The sequence below is a fragment of the Catharus ustulatus genome, chromosome 14, assembly GCF_009819885.2.
Source record: "Catharus ustulatus isolate bCatUst1 chromosome 14, bCatUst1.pri.v2, whole genome shotgun sequence".
Classification (NCBI taxonomy): domain Eukaryota; kingdom Metazoa; phylum Chordata; class Aves; order Passeriformes; family Turdidae; genus Catharus; species Catharus ustulatus.
In genome coordinates, this window is record NC_046234.1 from 8,269,647 (window position 1) to 8,289,644 (window position 19,998).

The following is a 19,998-nucleotide window of genomic DNA, read 5'->3' on the forward strand; positions in this document are numbered from 1 at the left end:
TTTACAAGTACACCACAAAAGCAAACTTCCAGGTGTCCCTGCACAAGCCTTACCTGCATCACGGTTACCAGGTGGCAGGGATTCAGGAGGTAAATGACAGTCCTGGTGGCAAACTTGAAGCCCACCTCCAGCCCAAAGATGAGGCAGAGCAGCACCAGCAGCACGTTCTTGCCCAGGCTCTCCTGCTTAGTCTGGGGCTGCTGCAGCAGAGTCTCCAGCTCCCGGGCATGCTGCTGCCTGAGCTTCCACAGGGACACGAGGATCTCCACGGTGCCCACACTGAGGAAGACCAAACTCTCCAGCAAGCGCTGCTGGCCGGAAAGAAAGGCGGCGCATTCCGGCCCTCCATTGCCGGCAAAGCTGGGGTCCACCCCGCCATACATCCAGTCCATGAGGTTGTGGAGGCTGTAGCGAGACATGGCGGGACGGTTCCTTTTCTCCAGGAGCAGGTAGGAGCAAGTCGGAATCAAAGCACTGCTGGCTGACGAAGCAGGGATCGCCAAGAGGCTCCAGCTGCAGCCCTTCCTTGCCAGGCTCCGTGAGAAGCGGGCAGCTCCGCTCGGGGCACGGGCAGTTCTCCCCTTCCGCTGCCCGGAGGAGTCCCGCACGCAGCAGCCTGAGGGAGGCAGAGGCCGCAGCTCCACGAAGCCTGCCAGCTCCAGACCCCCGCCCCGGGACCCCTCCTCTCCCCGCCCGGCTCTGCCGCCCGCCTCTCGCCCCTTCCTCCCGGTCCTGTGCTGCCCTTACCCGCGGCCAGCGCTGCATGCAGCCCCCTCAGCCCGCCCCGCTGTCCCCCCACAGCCCCTTTCCCCCGCCAGCATCCCCCGCAGCCGCGGCGCGGTACCTCCGCGGGTGTCAGGGAGCGGCAGGCCCGGCGCCCCCGGCCATGGCGCGGGCCGCGGCGAGGGGCGGGAAGGAGGAAGCACCGCTGTGCTCCGCGGCGGGGCCGGCACGGCCGAGACTCCGGGCCCGAGCGAGCGGGCCGCCCCCCGCGGCTGGCCCGGCCCTCGCCCGACGCCGCAGCATCACCCCACCAACGTGCCTGACTCACGCCGAAAAATGGACGAGTCGCCCGAATTGGCTGCGCCCGGCCGCCCGCTCCTCCCTCCTTCCCGGCTGCGCCCGCCTCCCTCGGCGGGTGCGCGCTCCCCGTCCGCGGCTCCCTCCCGCCCGCTGCCGCTGATTTCGCGTGGCTGCCTTCCCTTACTCCTCCTCCTCCCTCCTATCGCAGCTGCCTGCGGTTCGCCCCCTCAGTGCCACCGCCAGGAGGGCGGCAAGGACCGGGCACAACTCTGTACGCCCGTCAGCGCCGACCTTGATCGGCAGTGACCTTAACTCGATAAACGAGTTTTTCAAGTGCCATTGCAGCAGATATAGGTAGGTCGACCGAGGAAGGGACAAACCCCAGCGGGGCTCCAGCTCAGTTCCGGTCTGGACATGGGCAGGTGCCTGCAGCCAGGTGTGCCCGAGTGTCGCACACAGGTTCCTGCAGCCCTGCAGCCAGGTGTGCCCAAGTGTCGCACACAGGTGCCTGCAGCCAGGTGTGCCCAAGTGTCGCACACAGGTGCCTGCAGCCAGGTGTGCTAACGTGTTGCACACAGGTTCCTGCAGCCCTGCAGCCAGGTGTGCTAAAGTGTCACACACAGGTTCCTGCAGCCCTGCAGCCAGGTGTGCCCAGTGCCTTGCACAAAGCACAGACTTCATTTGTCTGTGTGCTTAGACGATTTACTGCCGTGTGTGCACTGTGCAGCAGAGTCCGGGTTTGGTTCCTGGTTGGTGGCATTGTGAAGAGGTTGCAAATATGTAACTCTGTGTCTGAAAGGCAAAGGTCTGTAGAGATACAGAGAGAGTAGCAGGTTAAGGGAATATTTCCAAGGCAGTCAGAGCCATGGACATCCCCTGAGAACTGTCTCCTAAAGATTTTATTTCACATTACCTGCATGCAGTACATCGCTTCTGCCCATCTTGATCATTTCAAGGTTTTCCTTCTTCACAGGACAGCATTAGGACAGCACCATCACTGGCCAAACTGTTGAGTTTAAATTGAAAATAAAAGCTCAGTTACACAAATAAGTTTGAAAAGTCCAGATATCAGTACTGGGTGAGTCAAATCACTGGGTGATTTCTATATAGACACAGGGGCAGCAACACCTGGTCTGTAAAGCTGGGGGCTGCATGTCACTGCCATTCTGCTGTGGAAGAAATTACTCCCTTTTTGGGAAAAAAGGGGTCCCACCAGGCTTTTCCAAAATCTTGAAGACCTCCTTTCCACAATTTGAGGTTAATAAGAATTCTACAAAATGCTGTTTTTTCAGTCACTGCTGATTAAAACACCACTGTTGATCTAAACCTGCAGCACAGTGTTCCTGTAAATGCCTCCCCAATTAACTGGACACACACACACCTGCAACACACGCGTGCTGCACAACCCTGCTTGAGTACTCAAAACAAGCACTTCACCACTAATACTTGGCAGTTTTCTTCTTCGTCTGTTTCTAAGGTGTAGGATTACTGTTAAAAAATACTCTATTTTCTAAAACACAGGATTACTGCTCGCAAAGCACAGAGTATTTTCTCTTAGGAGTCTCCCAACTGGATTATCTGCTGCCATGAACAACCTGGGACAGATCTGTCCCTTTCCAGTTCCTCAGTCACATACAAGAGAACAGCTACTGCTCCTAGAAGCAATTCCAGGCAGTTTTGTACTCTGTCTCTGCTTTTCAGTCTCTCACCTTTGGCAGTGTCTGGGGTCTGTTTCTTTGACGTCTTTCCTGAGCTTATCTTTGGTGAAGTGAAAAACCTTCCATTAGAGCAGCAGTACATTGTCAAGTGCTGGTGTTTCAGATGTAGTGACTTATTTAGAATATGGACTAGCCTCAAGAATAGGAGGGTTTGGCTGGGGGGTTTGAGGTTATTGTGGTTTTTTCAGACTGCCAGGGAAGAATAACTGGCTGAAAACATAAAAGTGGGCAGCATTTTGCTCACAAAAAAAGAGCATTTGCAAAATTACAGCTTGTTCTCCATTGAAGAGGAAGGAAAGAGAACAGCTAAATAAGGACAGGACTCATGAAAGCTAAAGATTTAAGCAATCTATAGTCAAGACCTCATAGGGAGGAAGTTTAAAGAAAGGCGTTAAGAAAAGGAATGATGCTTTAGAAAATAATTCAAAGGACCATTTATCCCAGTTGTGAGTGGAAAAGAAATAGCAGTAAGCTTAGCTTGGCTACATCATGAGGTCTCTATTGACCTTAAGCACATGAAGAAAATACAAAGGAAGATGGGTCAAATCACTAAGAATAAGAAAGAAATACTAAAAAAAGGTATTGCTGCAAAACCATTGAACTGTCAAGAGCTACCATATAAAAACTGCTCTTTACATATGTTTGTACTAAGAAGGATATAGAGAAATTATTAACTCCCTAGTCAACAGAGAAGAAAATCTACCAACAAATTATGAGGACAGCTAAAGGGATTGGTGTCTCTGTTGTATTAGACTTACAAAAAAGACCTTGCAAAAGCAAATAGTTGGGACTGGTGATGCTGAGAACAAAATTAGCTCAGAGGAAGTAAAGAACAGATAAGGAGCACTCAGATGAAAAATGTTTTCAGTCTGAGTCTACTGAATGTGATTGAAAGACAGTTGAAGAATTAAGAAGGTGAATGAGATGCTGGAAAAACAAGATGCAAATGTACATTGCTGTTACCAGAGGAGGGGTGGAGCCAGAGAAATACAGCTCGATTTAAGTGTAACTAACTTAAATTCATTTTAAAATCCTTGGACAAATAAACCTCACAAACTATTATTAGCACCTAGATGATAACCAGAGAACAATCACAGTCAACATGGATCTGTCACAAATAAATCACACCAGATCACTTGATTTTTTTCTTCCAATAGGGAACAGGCCTTATGGAAAGGACAGAGCCTGTTGTCAGCTTGATTATGTTTATGACACTTACATGACATTTTCTTTAAAGAGTTAAAGAAATGCAGTCTGGATGAATGTCTTATGAGATCTGTACAAAACTTCCTGCACAGCAAGGAGTGCTTCACAGCAAGAAATAGTCCACTGACCAAAGGAAAGGATATATTGCTGGTTTTCTAGAGCCTGTCTTCAGTCTGGGTGTCTGTCTTATTGATATTAACAATTTAAAAAACAGAACAGAGAAAATTCTTATCAATTTTGCAAGTGATGCAAAGCTGGGGGTAGGACACAGAATAACATTTCAAAACATTTTTGACCATTCAGGAAACATTTAAAATAAAGAGTAACTTTAAAATAAATAAAGAAGAAAATAAAGAAGATACTTAGTAAGATCAAGTAACATCATAGTTCAGCACATTATACTGGTATAAATCATCTCTGTCTTTCTTTCTCCCCTTGCTACTCATTTTCTGCCTCACTGTCTTATGCCAGAATTAATTTTTCTGGGGCTCTGGTTGACTGTGTGAGGAAGCTGATTAACTTTACAATTATAATTCCAGAGTTAGGTGTAACCTGGAGCACTCTGCTGATCTACATGATCCTACTTCAGGTTGTGGCAATGGATGAGGTGCTGATTTATTGTCTTACTGTGATATTCCACTCATTAGAAAAAAGGAACATGGTTGGTATAAAACTTAATATCCTGATACAACAATGCAATATGGATCAACACAATATGGATCATTCAGGTTCAGACTGTGATTCAAAGTAAATCCAAAAGATCTGGTTCTCTGGTCTTGATCTGTTGGATGGCTTGGGTACAGTTCTTCATTCATTCTCTCTGAGTTTCTTCAGCTTCTTTGAAAAGCACCCTGAAATCTGTGAAAAACAATTTAGTATTGTTGACTGAAAACTAAGGTGTTGCACTTGTCTGTTTATTAACCATTTCTTCTCATCCTTTGTCTAAGTTAAGATCTTACTAAAATCCACTGTAAACATGTCTCTCGTATGTCAATAGAAATGGTTTTCTAAAAGCAATAATTTCTACAACTAAAATGTTTGCACGAGAGCCTGGGGCTTGTTCTTGCATCTCGCATGAGACTTCTTTTTCTGTCAGTGGCTTCTTTAAATATAAAAATGGTGAAATTTAATGTTAATGCCTGAAGAAATGCCAGGCCCTGGGCATACCAGGAGTCCTTGCCCACTCAGAGCCCCAGTCCTCTCCCAGGCTGGGCTTTAGGCAGATTCTGTCATCAGCTCTGCCTTTGCTGTTCCTGACTTGTCAAGTGGGCTTCCTGGACTGACCCAGGACCTGACTTGTCCCCCCTCACTTCTCCCTTTCTTTATGATTGCTGGACTCTTGCAGCGCCTGTCACCATTCCAGCCCTGTTCTCCCAGCCTGGATGCTCTGGGATGAGCCCTTGTTCCAGTCAGCGCCTCTGCGTGGTTACCCTCAGCTCCTGGATCGCTGCATCTGTGGGGCAGCTCCACTCTGACAAGTCATGAATTTAAAGGCAGCTTATGCTCTCTCTGGAAAACAAAACTCTACATCTTGTCTCTCTCTAATGTATCATTCACAAATTCCATCTTACGTGAGTCTGAAAGTAAAGGCAAGGCCTAAAATCTTGCATGTGGTAGATCTCAACAAGCGTCACAAGTTGGACTTCAAAGCAGAAGGAGTAAAAGAGCTCAATTCTTATTCAAAAGAGCATTCAAATATCGGCAATGGAGAGATGGGGACAGCAGAGTTTGGATTGGAAGCCAATTTTATTGAGTATACAAGGTGTTTATATAGGGTTTTACTTTATGGCACTTTCATAGCGTCCTATTTTTGGTAACAATTTCCCGTTGGTTACACATTCTTCATGACATCATGTCGACTGGTAACATTATCTTATCACAAAGTTTCACAACATGTTTCCTGGTCACTTCTTGCCCAGGCAGCATTTATCTGAGTCTATCTCACCCACAGTTTCTGCTTGATCAGGCCTAAGATATCAGGCCCCTTTATCAGTTCCACTGTACTCTCTGTTTTATTCCCTGTATTCAAGCACATGCTTAGCTTTAGCCTGTCCTCAAATACTTTGAATTTAATGAAATCGATTGAGACCCTTCCTCAGTATCAAGCTCTGCTGCTGTACTTTAGAAATGTGATTGTACACATCAGTGTGTAGTTACACCTGTAGCTGTACTAGAGACTTTGTGCTCTTGTTGTATAGGAGGTATTACAAGAAAACAAAACAACAAGAACTCACAAGCTAAACGAGCAACAAAGCAAATAATATTTTAAGTCTGAAATGTTTCTGGTGAATAATGATATTCACAGATCTTCCTTGTTTGTAATTTTTTTTGGCTGAAGAACAGTACTGGGCACATAATTGCAGTCTGGAAATGCTTTGAGCAGTCAAAATGAGACTCAAAACAGTTTAGGGCAGCACTTGCAGACTATGGGCATGAATATATTCAAGTTGTGTATGCAGAAAGCAACAACAGTTGTAAACCAGAAGGCCTGCTGCTGTGCAAAACAGAAACCACAGTCTCTTTGGCTTCCTACTTACATCCCCCCTCTTTTCAGTTTTCACTTGGCCTTCCTGTTTCATTCCTTGTAGCCCAGGAATTAAATCGAATGTATTTTCCCTTCACAAATTAGGACAATTGCTTCCCTACCAAGGTCAAATCTTCTAGAGTCTATACATCTACATCCTTCTTCTGACCTTATTTTCAATGTGCTTTTTGTTGTTAGTATGGCTTTGACACCCCAGGCTGGGTTCTACTAACTCCTGAAGTGCTTTTATAGTCTTAAGAAGATTCTTCTCATTTTATCCATTTCTCAGAAAGTAATCAAAGCCTGGATCACTTGTGAAAGCCACAAGCAATGCTTTACTGACTGTGGCAAGGGCTGATTATTGCTTTGAACACAGGACAGACTCTGATAGGCTGCTGGCAGTCAAACCCTGCTGCTGGCTGCCCTGCTCACAGTGAAGCTGTAGCTGGGTGTAGATCCGTGTCAGGAGCATGCAATGCATGTTTAGTTGTGACATCAAACATTCCTACCTTGCTGCAGATATTAGATACTGGGTAAGGGCTCTCCCAGCCTCGAGGGGCACCCTGAGAGTATCCCTGCCCCAGGGAGATCTTCACCATAAACCTCCATGCAGGACACCTCAGTGGTCTCAGGGAAGCAGATGCTTACAGCAAGCCACTCACTACAGAGTGGATTTGTTTGTTCTTATTTTTTTGTTTAGTTGGGTTTTTTTTTCCTCTTGCTACAAATCAAGGTTCATAGAGATTCTTCCATCAGTTTTTCTGACTTCCTTCTATTGAGTCAGTTGCTCACATGCATTTTTTATGAATTTAAAGAAAGGCTTGTGGTAGTGTAATTGCTTATTTCCTCTCAAGGAATTTTCTTGAGAGAAAGATGGAAGATTCATCATATCTCTCCCTGTCAGCTAATTCAGCCAGAACTTATGCTAGACAATACCAGAAAATAAGTAAATGTCAACTAGAAACATTCAAAATAGAAGTTTAAAAAGCATATCACAGTCTCATGTTTTTGACCAGATGGACTGGAAATAATATAAAGCACCAGCAGAAACTTGCTAGATGACACTGCATGAACTTGGAAGCTGAGCCTTAACAGCAAATTTCTTAGTCTCTAATTGTTTGTTAGAGTTGATTTAAGCTGTGACTGGTATACGTAGGAGGTACACTCTAAATCTACATAAATATGCATGTAGAAGAATGTGTGCTTTCTATTTTTGCTCTGTTTTTCCACAGTTTATTGAGTACCATGATGAAATACTGAAAACCCTTTTGGCTACAACTGAGTTCTTACTTTTAAAACTAAGAATTAATTTCAGATTGAGACACTGTCACTATTTATGAACCTCAACTCAAGAGATTTGAGATTTGTGTCTTCCATAACCTTCTATATAGAATTTACTTTTGTTGTTAAAACCACAGTGATATTTGGTGCTCAAATTCAGAGAACTGCTATAATTTAACATAATGTAAAACAAATGTAAAGGTAGTCTCAGAAACTGAGAAAGATGGGAAGGAGAACTATAACATGGTGTAATCTATGGTTAATTAAATTGTATGTAATTTGTACCATTTCATTCTGTCATGGAATATTATATGGCCAGGCCTATTGTGTTATATAATTGTGTTATCACAGTGTATTTTTATGTCTTGTGATATTTGGGAAGGAGGTGTTGGATACCTCAGCTTTACAGTGAGTGATCAAGCAGTGTCCATTTTTCACAAAGATTTCTGAGCCAAATCTGGATTCTGTTACAGCCTCCCATCATTTATTATCATGCACAGGTATCAGTCACACACTTGAGCATTTCTGTGAATATAACCCCTGAAACCAGATGCTTTAAAATACCAAAAAGCTACTCTTATACCTTTGTATTGGATTTGGTAGTTGAGGGGGCTACAGGGGTGGCTTCTGTGAAGCTGTCAGAAGATTTCCTGACGTCCAACAGAGCCAAGGCTGGCTGGCTCCAGGACAGACCCACTGCTGGACAAGGCTGTGCCCAGCACAACAGAGACAACAGCTCTGGGATAACAGATTTCAGAAGAGACAATGACCCCTGTGCAACTGCAGTGGAGGAAAGAAGTGAGAATAAGTGAGAGAAACAACTGCAGACAGTGAAGAAGGAGGTGCTGGAGTAGAGATTCCGCTGTACCCATGGTCTGGACCATGGTGAGGTATGTCTTTAGTGCATCTTAATAAGTTATTGAGAAAAAGTGGGTATGCTGGCATGTTTTCTGTGCAAACTAGTGCATTTCACAAAGAGTAGGAGCTTCACACAGGACACAGGTCCTGTTTTAGTGCTTTGTTAAAGAAGATTTAAACATTTTTTGAACAGTCTGGAAGGAGCTGTGAGCCCTCTGGTGGTTGCTCACTCCCTGAAATTCTCATCCCAATGCTCTATAGCTAATACAATAACCCACATACACACACTTTGCTTTCAGTAGCAGTACAAGTTTTGTTGGTTTATCCCTTGAGAATGTTGCTATGACCACTTTTCTACCCATAGGAAATTAAATAGTAAAAATTTACTATTAATCAGGCTGAGAGTTGGGAGTGTTCAGTCTGGAGAAGGCTCCAGGGAGGCCTTAGAGCACCTTGCAGTGCCTGAAGGGGCTCCAAGAGAGCTGGAGAGTGAGTTTTGACACAGGCATGGAGTGACAGGACAAGGAAGAATGGCTTTAAATTGAAAAGGAGCTGGTTTAGGTTAGATACTAGGTAGAAATTCTTCCCTGTGAGGATGCAGCAGCCTGATCTAGTGGATGGAATGAGATTCCAACCCTGGCCATTCTATGATTCTGTTTCTCTGAATTGAACTAGTTCTATTCTAACAATATATGACACACTTGCATGAGACACAATACTCTTCTATAAGGGAATTCTACTTTAAATTCCAGGAATGTGTGCCTGTTCTGCAAAAAGCATGATGGACACGTGGTCACTGAGATCTTGGCTGGGGCCTAGGTACACCAAGCATTTTGATAGAACAGAAGTTAGGAAAAGGAGTCAGTGTTTGCAGGAAGGAAGGCAGGAATTGTGTTCTCATGTTAGTTCTCAGATGAGATGGGGTAGAAAGGAACTAGCTCTAAACTGCAGCAATCCCTGGACTGGTATTTCATGATCAATAACTTGAACTAAGTTTTCTTGAAATATGAAAGGATTGCATTTATTGTTAATGAGGTGATGTTTAAATATAAGAGGGTTTATGTAATTTGCTGAGGCCAATGTAGTGCACTGTGTTTGAAGGAAACAAGAAAATATATATCTCATGCAGATTTAATATCTCAGCTTATGTTCTCATCTTGGTATCCAGATGAATCACGTAGTCATTGGCTCTTTCATTCATCCCACATCAGTGGATTGCTGCTAACAGTTTCCAGTAATAGAACAGGGGTTGAAAAACAGTTTTTCAGGTCTGTGATTTCCAGATAGCTCAGCCTCTCTTAGGCTTTTTCATAAACCTTAAAAACATTTACCACAGAGCTTTCTATATTTATCAGGATTCACGGCTTGTGTCCATGTGAGCATTTTCACAGCTTGGCTGATGGTATGCACATGTTTCAGAGCTGGGGGCTGAGTTTTCTCCCATGGCTGATTACTGGGAAGATTTCTTCCACAGTCCCAACCCTGACACAATCCCTTCTAGCCTGGATGGGAGGTCAATGCTATGGTACTCAGTACAGCTTTACAGTTACCCAGCATATCATATGGCAACAGATTTTTCTGTTTATCCAGGAGCATGTCATTGAAAAAGTCATCCAAAGAAGGGGGGAAGAAGAACAAAACTCCTTATGTGCCAGCTTAAAACATTTCAGGCTCTTCCTGTTTCTCAGATCTGTTTGCAGCTGTTTTATTAAGTCAAAAGAGCACAAATGGCTGCTATATAAGCTAAAAAAATTCTAGAGGTTCAGCCACACAAACAGAGTAAAGTAGTTTTCTCATTAAAATATTCTTTAAAATCTACATCACAATACTAGTGCATGCCTACTCTTATTTCTGTAGTGCAGTGAGATTCTAGGATCTACAAATTATGTAAGTGAAACAAGGATATTTAAAAAATACTTGGTATCTATACAAAGTCTGCTTTTCTTAAAACAAAACAAAACAAACAAAACCCAAACCAAAAGGAAAGAAATCGTCAGTCAAGCAGACAAGTGCAATTTGGTGAACATTTAGCAGAAAGTTTGTTTTATCTGTAGGGTGGCAGACACTTCTTATACATTCATTCATGTGCTGTATAAAATAGTTTGAATGTCTCCAGAAGTTGGTATTTTGAGATATTTCTTTTGTAAAGGTTGATGTACATTGGGTTGTACACATGTAGACAGTACCACATGTCACAAAGCAGTGTGTGTGACCCTCTCAGGTGAGGCACCTACCACCGTGACCTTGCCTGGAGACCCTAAGAGTGTGCACCAGTGAACTTGCCTGTGCTTCAAGAAATTTCTCCCATTGCCACCTGTGTCAAATTCCTCTCCTCTAGATGACTTTTTATGAAGGAAATCAGGCTAGACATCTAACTTGTGCAATTAACCTTGTGTTACAAAATTACTCACTTTTTTAACAGGGAACAAAATTGATGGTGCACAGCAGGTGGCAGCCCCGGTCCTGCCTGGCTTTAGCCTATTTTGCACCTCAGAGGAAAAGAGTATTCCAGAATAGAGTTCTCACTGCTATTAAACAGCTGTCCTTTCCTTTCTTGGAAGCAGGTGATTTTTAGCAAAGGTGTCATTGATCACTGCCATACTAAAAAGGCAGAGCAGTTCAAGGGAAGCTCATTTGAAAATAAAATGAGTACACTATGTGAGTGGCACCACTCGCTGGCGATTTGGGATGGTACCTTGTCTTGGTTTGAGAGACAGGTGTCTGCTAAGGAAGGCAGGAGCCTCCCTTGGAATGAAAAATGTAAACCCCTCCTTTCTGAATTATAATTTTGAAATTAAGGGTCTCTCAGGCAAAGATATGAGAATAGGAATAACAGTTCTTTACTAGTATGTATAATAAAGCAAACAAAACAACAGCTGTGGAATTAATAACAAACAGAGCAGGGACCCAGTAATGCTCCTCTCGGCCGCAGGCACTTTCCCCTTCAGTGCAGCTCTGCTCACAGCCAGCACTGAGAGGTTATCCTTATTAAACAGGGAATCCATGGAAAAAAAAGAGCTAGAGTGTCAAATCTATTAAAAACCCGGAAGGCTTCATCAGCTCTGCTGCTCATAGGAGTTCTTGTTTACTCTGCACAGCAATATTTCAGTCTAAAGGCCTTTCTCCTGTGGGCAGCCATTTCTGGGAAGGGAGGTGAATGTCGGTGTAACATTGAATAACACTGAATAGGGACATAGCTTTTAATTCTCCAGCCACAGCAGTGTTTTGTCAAGTTCCAGTATAAAACAAAATCTGATAGACAGCAGAGATAAAAAAGGGAAAGAATGAACTTGTGTTTAATTATGTGGTTTGTCTCCTGTGGAGGCCAGCGATTCAACTAAGAAAGAATCTCCCCCATTTCCCTGGAGGGAATGCCCTCAGGTGCTAACCTCTGTGTTATAGTGAGGAAAATTCCCCCCAGCATGCTTCCCTATGCAATTTGTTTGTACCCCACTGGTCCTTCCCCCTCTGCTCTGCCCCTGAGCCCTCAGCTGATTTGTTGCTCCACCCCACCCCTGCTCTCCCCATACAAACCCTGCTCCCTCAGACCCTTTTGGAGCTGCCTTTGTCCCTGGTTCCCTTTGTGGCAGAAGCTCAATAAACTTCTCTGTGGAGCACCATACGATGCTCCTGTCCCTCTCTTCAGTGTCACCAAAGCGGATTCCCAGAAGAGCCGCCCGGGAGCACAGACATGCCTGTGCTACCTGAACCTCCTTTTCAGGACACTTCTCTGGGAAGGTCACAGCACTCCAACCACCAGGCCCCCACCGCAACAGTCTCCAAATTATAAGAGTTCCTTTCTAATATGAGAAGTTTGCTTATAAGAAGTTGTGAACTTATTATATCAGCCCAACACATAGCTGGTATTGGGGGAGTTCAGATCTTACTGTGACGTACATCAGTCCAGTGTGAAAACATGTCCTAGAAAGACATATATAACTGCTTTGCTTTAAGCAACCCTTCAAATTCTGAGAACTAGGTTCTAGAGAACTAGAACTGAAAATCCTGTGCTACACACTGCACATGTTCTGTTTGCCGAGCAGCCTCTGCAGGCAGAACTGGCCCTCACTTGTGCCTGAGGGGAGAGAAGGAGCTGCCACTGCTGTGCTCTGGTGCCCTGGGCTGACACTTGGGCTGCTCCCAACTTTTCTCCTGAAGGGTGGTATTTTCAATGCTGATCAATAATACTTAAAGGAAAAACAGCCGTGCAGCTGTTTGTGTCCTTGATAATGAGGAGATAAGCAAGGCATCTCTCGTTAGGCCTAATAATACAGTTGGATGAAGTAATGAAACATAATACTCTAAAACTTGGTAAGAGATGGAATTTCTCGGGCTGCTCATCCAGTGGATATAATGTACCATTTCTTACCCTGCCTATTTTTGCACTGCCTTCTCATTTTCTCGAGTTGCTACAAGTCTTTTATGTGAGCATGCTTCCATTGTATACCAATGAAGGAGTTAAATTATCTAGCTAGCAGAGGCTAAAGCTGAAACTCCCTAGCATCACCTTAAGTATCATTGTCTGGTAAGAAAATAGGTCTGTAAGTGATACTATTCATCTGAGCAAGAAGAAACTGTTATCAGGGTACTTATCAGCTGTGTAATACTGATACCTGGGCTGGGCTGTGGAGCCAGATAGAGCAGATAACAGAGAGATGAGGTGGACAGGAGGGGCGGTGGTGGTGTCTGCTTTTGGGCAGTGTTGGACCCTGAGTACCGGAGTAGCAGGGGCAGAGAGCACCCCACAATGCAGCTATTCCCTTCCCCAGTCCCAGGGAACTCGCCTTCATTCACAAGCATTTACTCCTTCTGTAGCTGCTACAACAATAACAGTTATTTTTTGCAAACGATTTGTGTATATGGTCATGTGAATAAATTAAATAACTGGCTCCAATAATTAACTTGTAATAGAACTACCAACAAAAACAAAAGCACAGCAATTAGAAGTATTGTGTAAATTAAGTATATCCCATTAATATTTGTTGCATACATCATTTGACAATGACGTTAACTATAAACCTGAGGAACATGTACAAGTAGGTAGCAGCCACTGATATGACAAACTGATTGTGCAAGTAGAATTCTCTTCTGTTTTGCTACCAAAAGTCAATGTTCCAAGTGCAAGCATTTAAGAATCAGTTTTGTTAACTTTGCCACAGCGTTACAGACTGGACTCTTCATTACAAATGAGATTACAGATCTGAGTACCGAGTCAAATCCTTCATTCACAGGAAGCACTTTTTAAGGTAAGAATTCAAATACCTTTTTTCTACTTTGAGCTGCACTTTCCATCTTTGTATGACATTTCTGCTTTTTTTTTTCATGGATAAATGTTTTGTGTACCACAAATATTATAAATGGAAACAGACCAATTTAGACCAAACAGATTTTGGCGATGCAGTTACTATGCAAAGGAAATCTTGACCTGTTGACTGAAAAATGCTATTGAGAATGTAGGAACTTGTTATTCTGGCATCTTTGTTCATGTAAGCAAGAGCTGATACAGACCTAAGTGGATGGGAGAGGTAAAAGTGCATGTGGGGAATGTTTTATGGGTGGCTCCTAAAGGGTCTGAAAAAGATTACCAAATACTCACATACCTTTCTTACACTGTTCAGTGTAACAGCCAAAATTGCTGAAGAGGTCTGTATCACTACAGCAAACTGTCTATAAATTATATTTTAAAGGATATTTCTCCTGGAATTTGTGTTCTTTTTTCAATATTCCACAGTGCTATGGAAGTAATTGTATTGGGTTGATGGGAAACAGTCCAGTGATCAATCTCCGAAGAAAGGGGTTGTGCTAGAAAAAAACAAAACTCAAAGCTTTGCTACAAAGACAGAATTAAAAGAATACAATTTTAATTCCAGCAAAATCCTGACATTTTCACAAGCTGAGTAAATGAGATTCTTATAGGTGCAGTGTCTTGTAAATCATTAAAGAATGGAAGCTGCAAGACTGTCTTCTTGTGAGTTCTCCCTTACCATTTCAGGAACAGGCTGAAACACAACTCCTGAAGCATGTCAGGGCAGACTGGCAGCTTGCTGGAATTAAGACAGGAGGTGCAGAGTATTTCAGTACTTGAAAGCTACTCACTTGCTTTAAAGCATATGCAATACTTCTGTCCTTGGGCTGGAGTTTTGTGTTGCAACTCCATAATTTTACCCTCTGGTCACAGCAATCTCTGATACAGAAAGGAAATATATCTGATAAAATCAGGATTAGTTTGTACTGATTTTTAAAGGGATTTACAACCCTAGAAACAGATGTTCCAAGAGGAACACTTACAGGTCATTTAAAAAATCATACTTCATAATTCACAATAACAAGACTTTATAAGGCTTGCATATAAGTAGATTGCCAGTCTATCACCAAATAAATTTTAGGAATTTCTCTTAGATTTCTATGTTTTTACATACAGAAAATAGCTCAGTCTGTCAATGTTAAGGACTGTTGATTTAGTTTTTTTCACTTTAAGAAATGCCCAAAGAAACACACCATTTAATCTTTCTGTAATAGGTAAATTGTTACACAGGAAGCCGATTACTCCAAAATGAGTTAAGTACTCCTTGCTGCACCGAAATAAGGTTTGGACACAAACATGATATCTGTCCCTCATGCAATCTACTGATGTTTATTTGCCCTCAAGGCTTATTGGAATGGCTACAAACACATAAGCAGTAAGTTGAGTCATTCTAACCTTACCAATATTATTTCTCATTTTGCAAATTTGGAGGAATATATGCACCTGCAACTGCTTCCTGTGAGAACAACATGTACAGGAGTACCACAGAGGATATTGCTTGTTCTTACCTGTTCCATGTTCCTCAGAAATGCAGCTGACACAGCAGCCAGCCCACAAACATACATGCTTAGGACTACTGCTACTTTTTAAAATTAAGTATTCTATTTTTTTAAGAATTGAGCTCAAATGAAAACTTGGAACAAAGTTAAGGTGAACAAGTAATTTTTTTTTCTCTCTAAGTTCTAAATTAAAAAAAAAAAGTGGAAAAAAGTATCAGTTAGGAACTGGCCTTGCTGTTCCTGTCAAAAACTTCTGCCATCACATACGTAAACAGAAAAACTATTGAAGTCAAGGTCCTCACTGAAGTCTAGTCTTCATTCTAATGAATTCCCCAAATGGTTTCATACTAAATTAGGACACCATATTTAAAATCTTATTATTTCTTTGAAGGAAATTATAAGACTCAAGAGGTCCTTGTGAGAATAGTACAGAAATAAAGACAACTTTTCACCATAATGTATCCGAATCTTAAGGGCTCTTCGTAGTATGTCTGGCCTGTTGTGGCTACTGTTAGCTGCGTTCATGCACTTTAGACTGGTGTCTTAGGTCGCAACACAAGATGTGACCAGAAGTATGTATTCTATCACCATCTGCCAAAACGAGGTGAGGCAGTGATCCTTATCTCCATGGGAGATATCCTGCTAATGGGCCATCTGTTCAAACCAGGTGGGGCATTGTTCTTTATCTTTTCCACAACCCAGCCTTCCTCCACGAAAATATTGTCTCCTAATGGGCCATTCAGTCCCACTGTATGATTGATAAAGTTCCATCATCCCATGGGGAGATGCTCCAGCCAGGGGGAAGAGCCAAACCTTTCCTACCTAGATAAAATCTGAGATTTGGAACACCAAAGCAGCCTTCTTTCCACTGGATTCCAGAGGAAAACCGGACCTTTCCACATCATCACTGGACCTTCGGAGGAAAACTGCACCTTCTACAGGAGCACTGCTTCAATAGAACCAAATCTGTCACTGCACGAGGACTGCAGCCACCATTTAGTCAGACTGCTACCAACACCCTGACTGACAGGGTGTCAGGTTGTATTCTGATTGTGTCAGTGTTTTGTGTTTGTTCTTTCTAGTACTGTATTTCTATTTTTAATAAAATAGTAAAAAACTGTTATTCCTATTTCCCAGCTCTTTGCCTGAGAGCCCCTTAATTTCAAAATTAGAATAATGATTTGGAGGGAGGCAGTTTACATTCTCCATTTCAAAGAGAGGCTCTTGCCTTTCTTAGCAGATACCTGTCCTCTAAACCAGGACAACTGGATTGTAGAGACTCTGAAACGCATTCTCTAGTTACGGAACATGAGAGGCCTTTCTCAGCTGCTCCCTCTTGGTAAGTGTTCAAAATGGGTTAGGAAACTTTCTCCTTTGTAAGGCCTGGCATGCCAAGAAAACCTCACCTCCCTTCCTACCAGCTCCAAGACGCTTAAAAAAACATCTGTTCAGACACTGGAGACTCAAGAGATGGCTTGCATTTTGAAAATTGTCTTCTGAATGCTTTTGATTGTTTTTTTCATTTTGTGTTCATTCAGTTGCCTCAAACATGTAATTTAAAAATCCTTAAACCTTCTTAATGAATAAAGATATGGGGAGTTGTGGAGACTCTGAAAGGCATTCCCTAGTTAGGGAACACAAGAAGCGTCTCTCAGCTGCTCCCTCTGGATAACAAACCCTATTCCATCAAGCCAAAGCAACCCCTGTTCTGTTCCTTGGGTCAGTCCCCTGCCTCTCCCTGTCCCTCAGTCTTTGGTGACTCCCACCCTGTTCCCCTGTTGCCCCCATGCCCTAATCCCACCCTTGTGACACCCCCATGTCCCCTGGTAATTGGTCTCTGACTCTTCTTTCCCTGCCCTGCTCATCCCATGTACTTAACTGAGATCCTCAGATCAGGCCTTGCCTTTGTCTCCAAATCCTGGGCTGTGCACACACGTGGCTGCAATAAACATCTCTGTGAAACCCCTGCAAAGGCCCTTCCTGCTGCTTTACCTGCCATCACCCCAAGCAACACCCAGATCGCAACACTGGATCTTGTGAAAAATTAAATAAAACTTTTAATTTCCATAGCGCTTAATTTTCTTTCTTGTGAGTGTCTCTAGGCAGCATAGGACATATTTCATTATGTGCTAACTACTCAATCTTTTGCAATGGCTGTTCAAAATTTCCTCTGAAGTCTACTTTTAGGAATTTTGTTTTCTATGGTGATCTACTGATTTTTCTGCTGATGAGACATGTAACTGCTGCCACCAACAAAATTGGATTTAGCGTTCCATATCTTTCTCTAGATTTTTTGTGGTATATATCAGAAATCTCTCTGTCAATACTGCTTTCCTTTCTTAAAATGTAAATTCTTCAGTTAGTAATTTCTGGTCCATACAAATAGGATGCTATTTGTGATCTAGTACTTTAAGGCCGTGCTTCAGATAGGGCTTTTCAGTTTTGTGATAAACTGAACAGTAAGAGAACACTGAAACTACATTCTCCTTTGGCTTCATGTGACCCACCTACTCTCAATGGAACTCTCTGTGAGTGCTGATTTGACCAAAGATCAGTAAATAACCAGGTGCCCACTTGGAGGAAAGAATCAGGAGAAAGAGAAAACCAGAAAATATGTGCTGTCATTGCTCAGGTATCTTGAAGTGTAAGCAGGCAGAATGTTACTGTCAGGCATTACTTCTGGAAAGCAAAGTAGCTCTAAACTCTGCACGTATCTGAACAGGTAACGAAGCTGATGGTTTTGCAGAATACAAATGTTATGTCTGCAAGCAGGTATATATATATATTTTTTTTTTTTTAATATATATATATTTATTTTTTTTTTGTTCCACACATGGAATAGGGCTCAAACCATTTAATTATGTAATGCAAGTATTTGTTCACTGCTGTTCATTTTTCTACACAATGACTCAAAATGAGAAGTCATATTTGGGTACATGAGGGGAACAAAACTGATTGCAGGTTTTTGTTCAGAGAATCTATCAGACTTTGTCTCTACATTTTTTTGCTCCTTCCCCCAAAGGCCCAGTATTATGATTAGAGATGCAATAAAGGGTTTTTTATTTTTAATATAAAAATATAGAAATTTGCTGTTCTTTGACAACTGTTATACAGATTTGCAGATAATTTAAAACCTGGTTTCCTGTATAAGACTAAGAGAGGAATGGAACTAGCTTGAACAAAAAGCATCAAAAACCAATTCATATGTTTGGTAGCAGCCCCTTCTCTTAAAATGCTGCCTTTTATTCACAGCTATTCCTCAGTTCCCCCTACTGGAAATTCCTCCTTGGAATGCACTCACTTGTAGATATCAATAAGCTTTTGTGTTATCAAATGTGTATGCCTGACTGCTATATTGGTTTTGTTTTCTTTTAAAACACAAGATTCAGTTTAAAAAGGTCTAGAGTGAACAAAAGTGCATTACTCCCGATGGGCAGAATTCAGTGTGCAAAAAGGGGCACACTAAAAACTTCACCAGCCTGAGACGAAATTCAGGTAACTTTTCTGGGAGAATGCTTGCTCCAAATTTTGTTTTCTGTTGTTCTAACTGTACACTCTGTGAAGACAAACAGGATTGTATTTAGGAAACAGTTGATTTCATCAGTCACTTTTCCCGACATAAATAAATATATAAATAAATCACAAAGCTCCAGATATTGATTTATTACTTAGATTAGAAGTGCTAAGATTGTGCAATCCCTTTGCTGATATCGGGAATGAGGTGAGAAGCTCTTTACTCTTTGCACTGAATCCTGGGTGAAAAACAGAGACCTTCTAGGCCTTGGCTTCAGCCTCTCCCCAAGATCCTTTTCTCTTCTTTTGACCTCTATGATAAGGCTCTTAAAATCAGCATGAGTACAGGTGACTTCACTGTCTGGGAAGTGCTGCTACACTCATCACATCCCACAGAGATCTTCAGTGGGTTTCTTACTGGAAAGATACAGACGAGTTGCAACACGAGAGACAAGGAAAATCCTTTCAGTCAGATTTGGTTTTGAGGATACTGTGACATTTTGTTTTATAGATAATTTTAATTTTTGTTTAAAGATTCCTCTAAAAGTTTGCAAAGACATTTTACACATCTTGTAGTGAATATCAGCTTCCTGACCATAGCCTTCCAGTTTTAAAGCTTTTGGAAGTATCACACATCCTCAGGGAATTACTAGTTGATCAAAGCTTTATTTACAAAGAGCGAGTAAATCCGTTTCTGCTTTGCTTTCAAAACAGAATGTTTGGCATCTTTCAAAGAACTTCTTTAAATGAAATTGTATCTTATGGCAAACAAAAGAGCATATTCTACATCAGTAAATCCTGTGAAAATCAGCCAGGTATTTGCATATGTGTAGCTGCAGGAAAGGTTTCCCATGGTGCTCCTTCTAAAGCATCCACAGGTGTATTTGACCCTTCACCTTGTCTGTAGTAAGTATAATTTTAGGACTCATTATTCCAATGATAACCAGACAGGTTATATTTTTTCCTTAATTGTAATTAACCAAAATTTGTTTCCAACTTTGCTGAAATTATTAGTTTGACATAGACGTTCATCCTTCTGAAACAGACAAAGTATTTTGTTGAGCATCCCAA

General features: G+C 42.3%; 1 protein-coding gene and 1 long non-coding RNA gene across 5 annotated transcripts in view; one reads left to right on the forward strand and one right to left on the reverse strand.

Annotated features, from left to right (window-relative positions):
- TMEM164 (transmembrane protein 164) overlaps nucleotides 1-1,122 on the reverse strand; it is a 32,172-nt gene extending 31,050 nt beyond the window's left edge. Inside the window, exons 1-2 of one of the 3 annotated variants that reach the window (XM_033072241.1) lie at nucleotides 1,043-1,122; nucleotides 54-616 (exon numbers count right to left, since the gene is read on the reverse strand). In XM_033072241.1, coding sequence (XP_032928132.1) covers nucleotides 54-419 — 366 coding nt within the window. In that variant the 5' untranslated portion in view covers nucleotides 420-616; nucleotides 1,043-1,122. Of the gene's footprint in view, nucleotides 1-53; nucleotides 617-844; nucleotides 925-1,042 lie in introns of those variants that run through there. The other 2 variants (XM_033072243.1, XM_033072244.1) reach the window with 2 other exon arrangements.
- LOC117002805 lies at nucleotides 361-16,401 on the forward strand. 2 transcript variants are annotated; one of them, XR_004419410.1, is made up of 3 exons: nucleotides 361-449; nucleotides 13,770-13,856; nucleotides 16,294-16,401. It is a non-coding gene; the product is annotated as an uncharacterized LOC117002805 (long non-coding RNA). The 2 variants fall into 2 exon arrangements; XR_004419411.1 differs by lacking the exon at nucleotides 16,294-16,401 and adding an exon at nucleotides 16,117-16,250.
- Nucleotides 16,402-19,998: the final 3,597 nt, after the last annotated feature.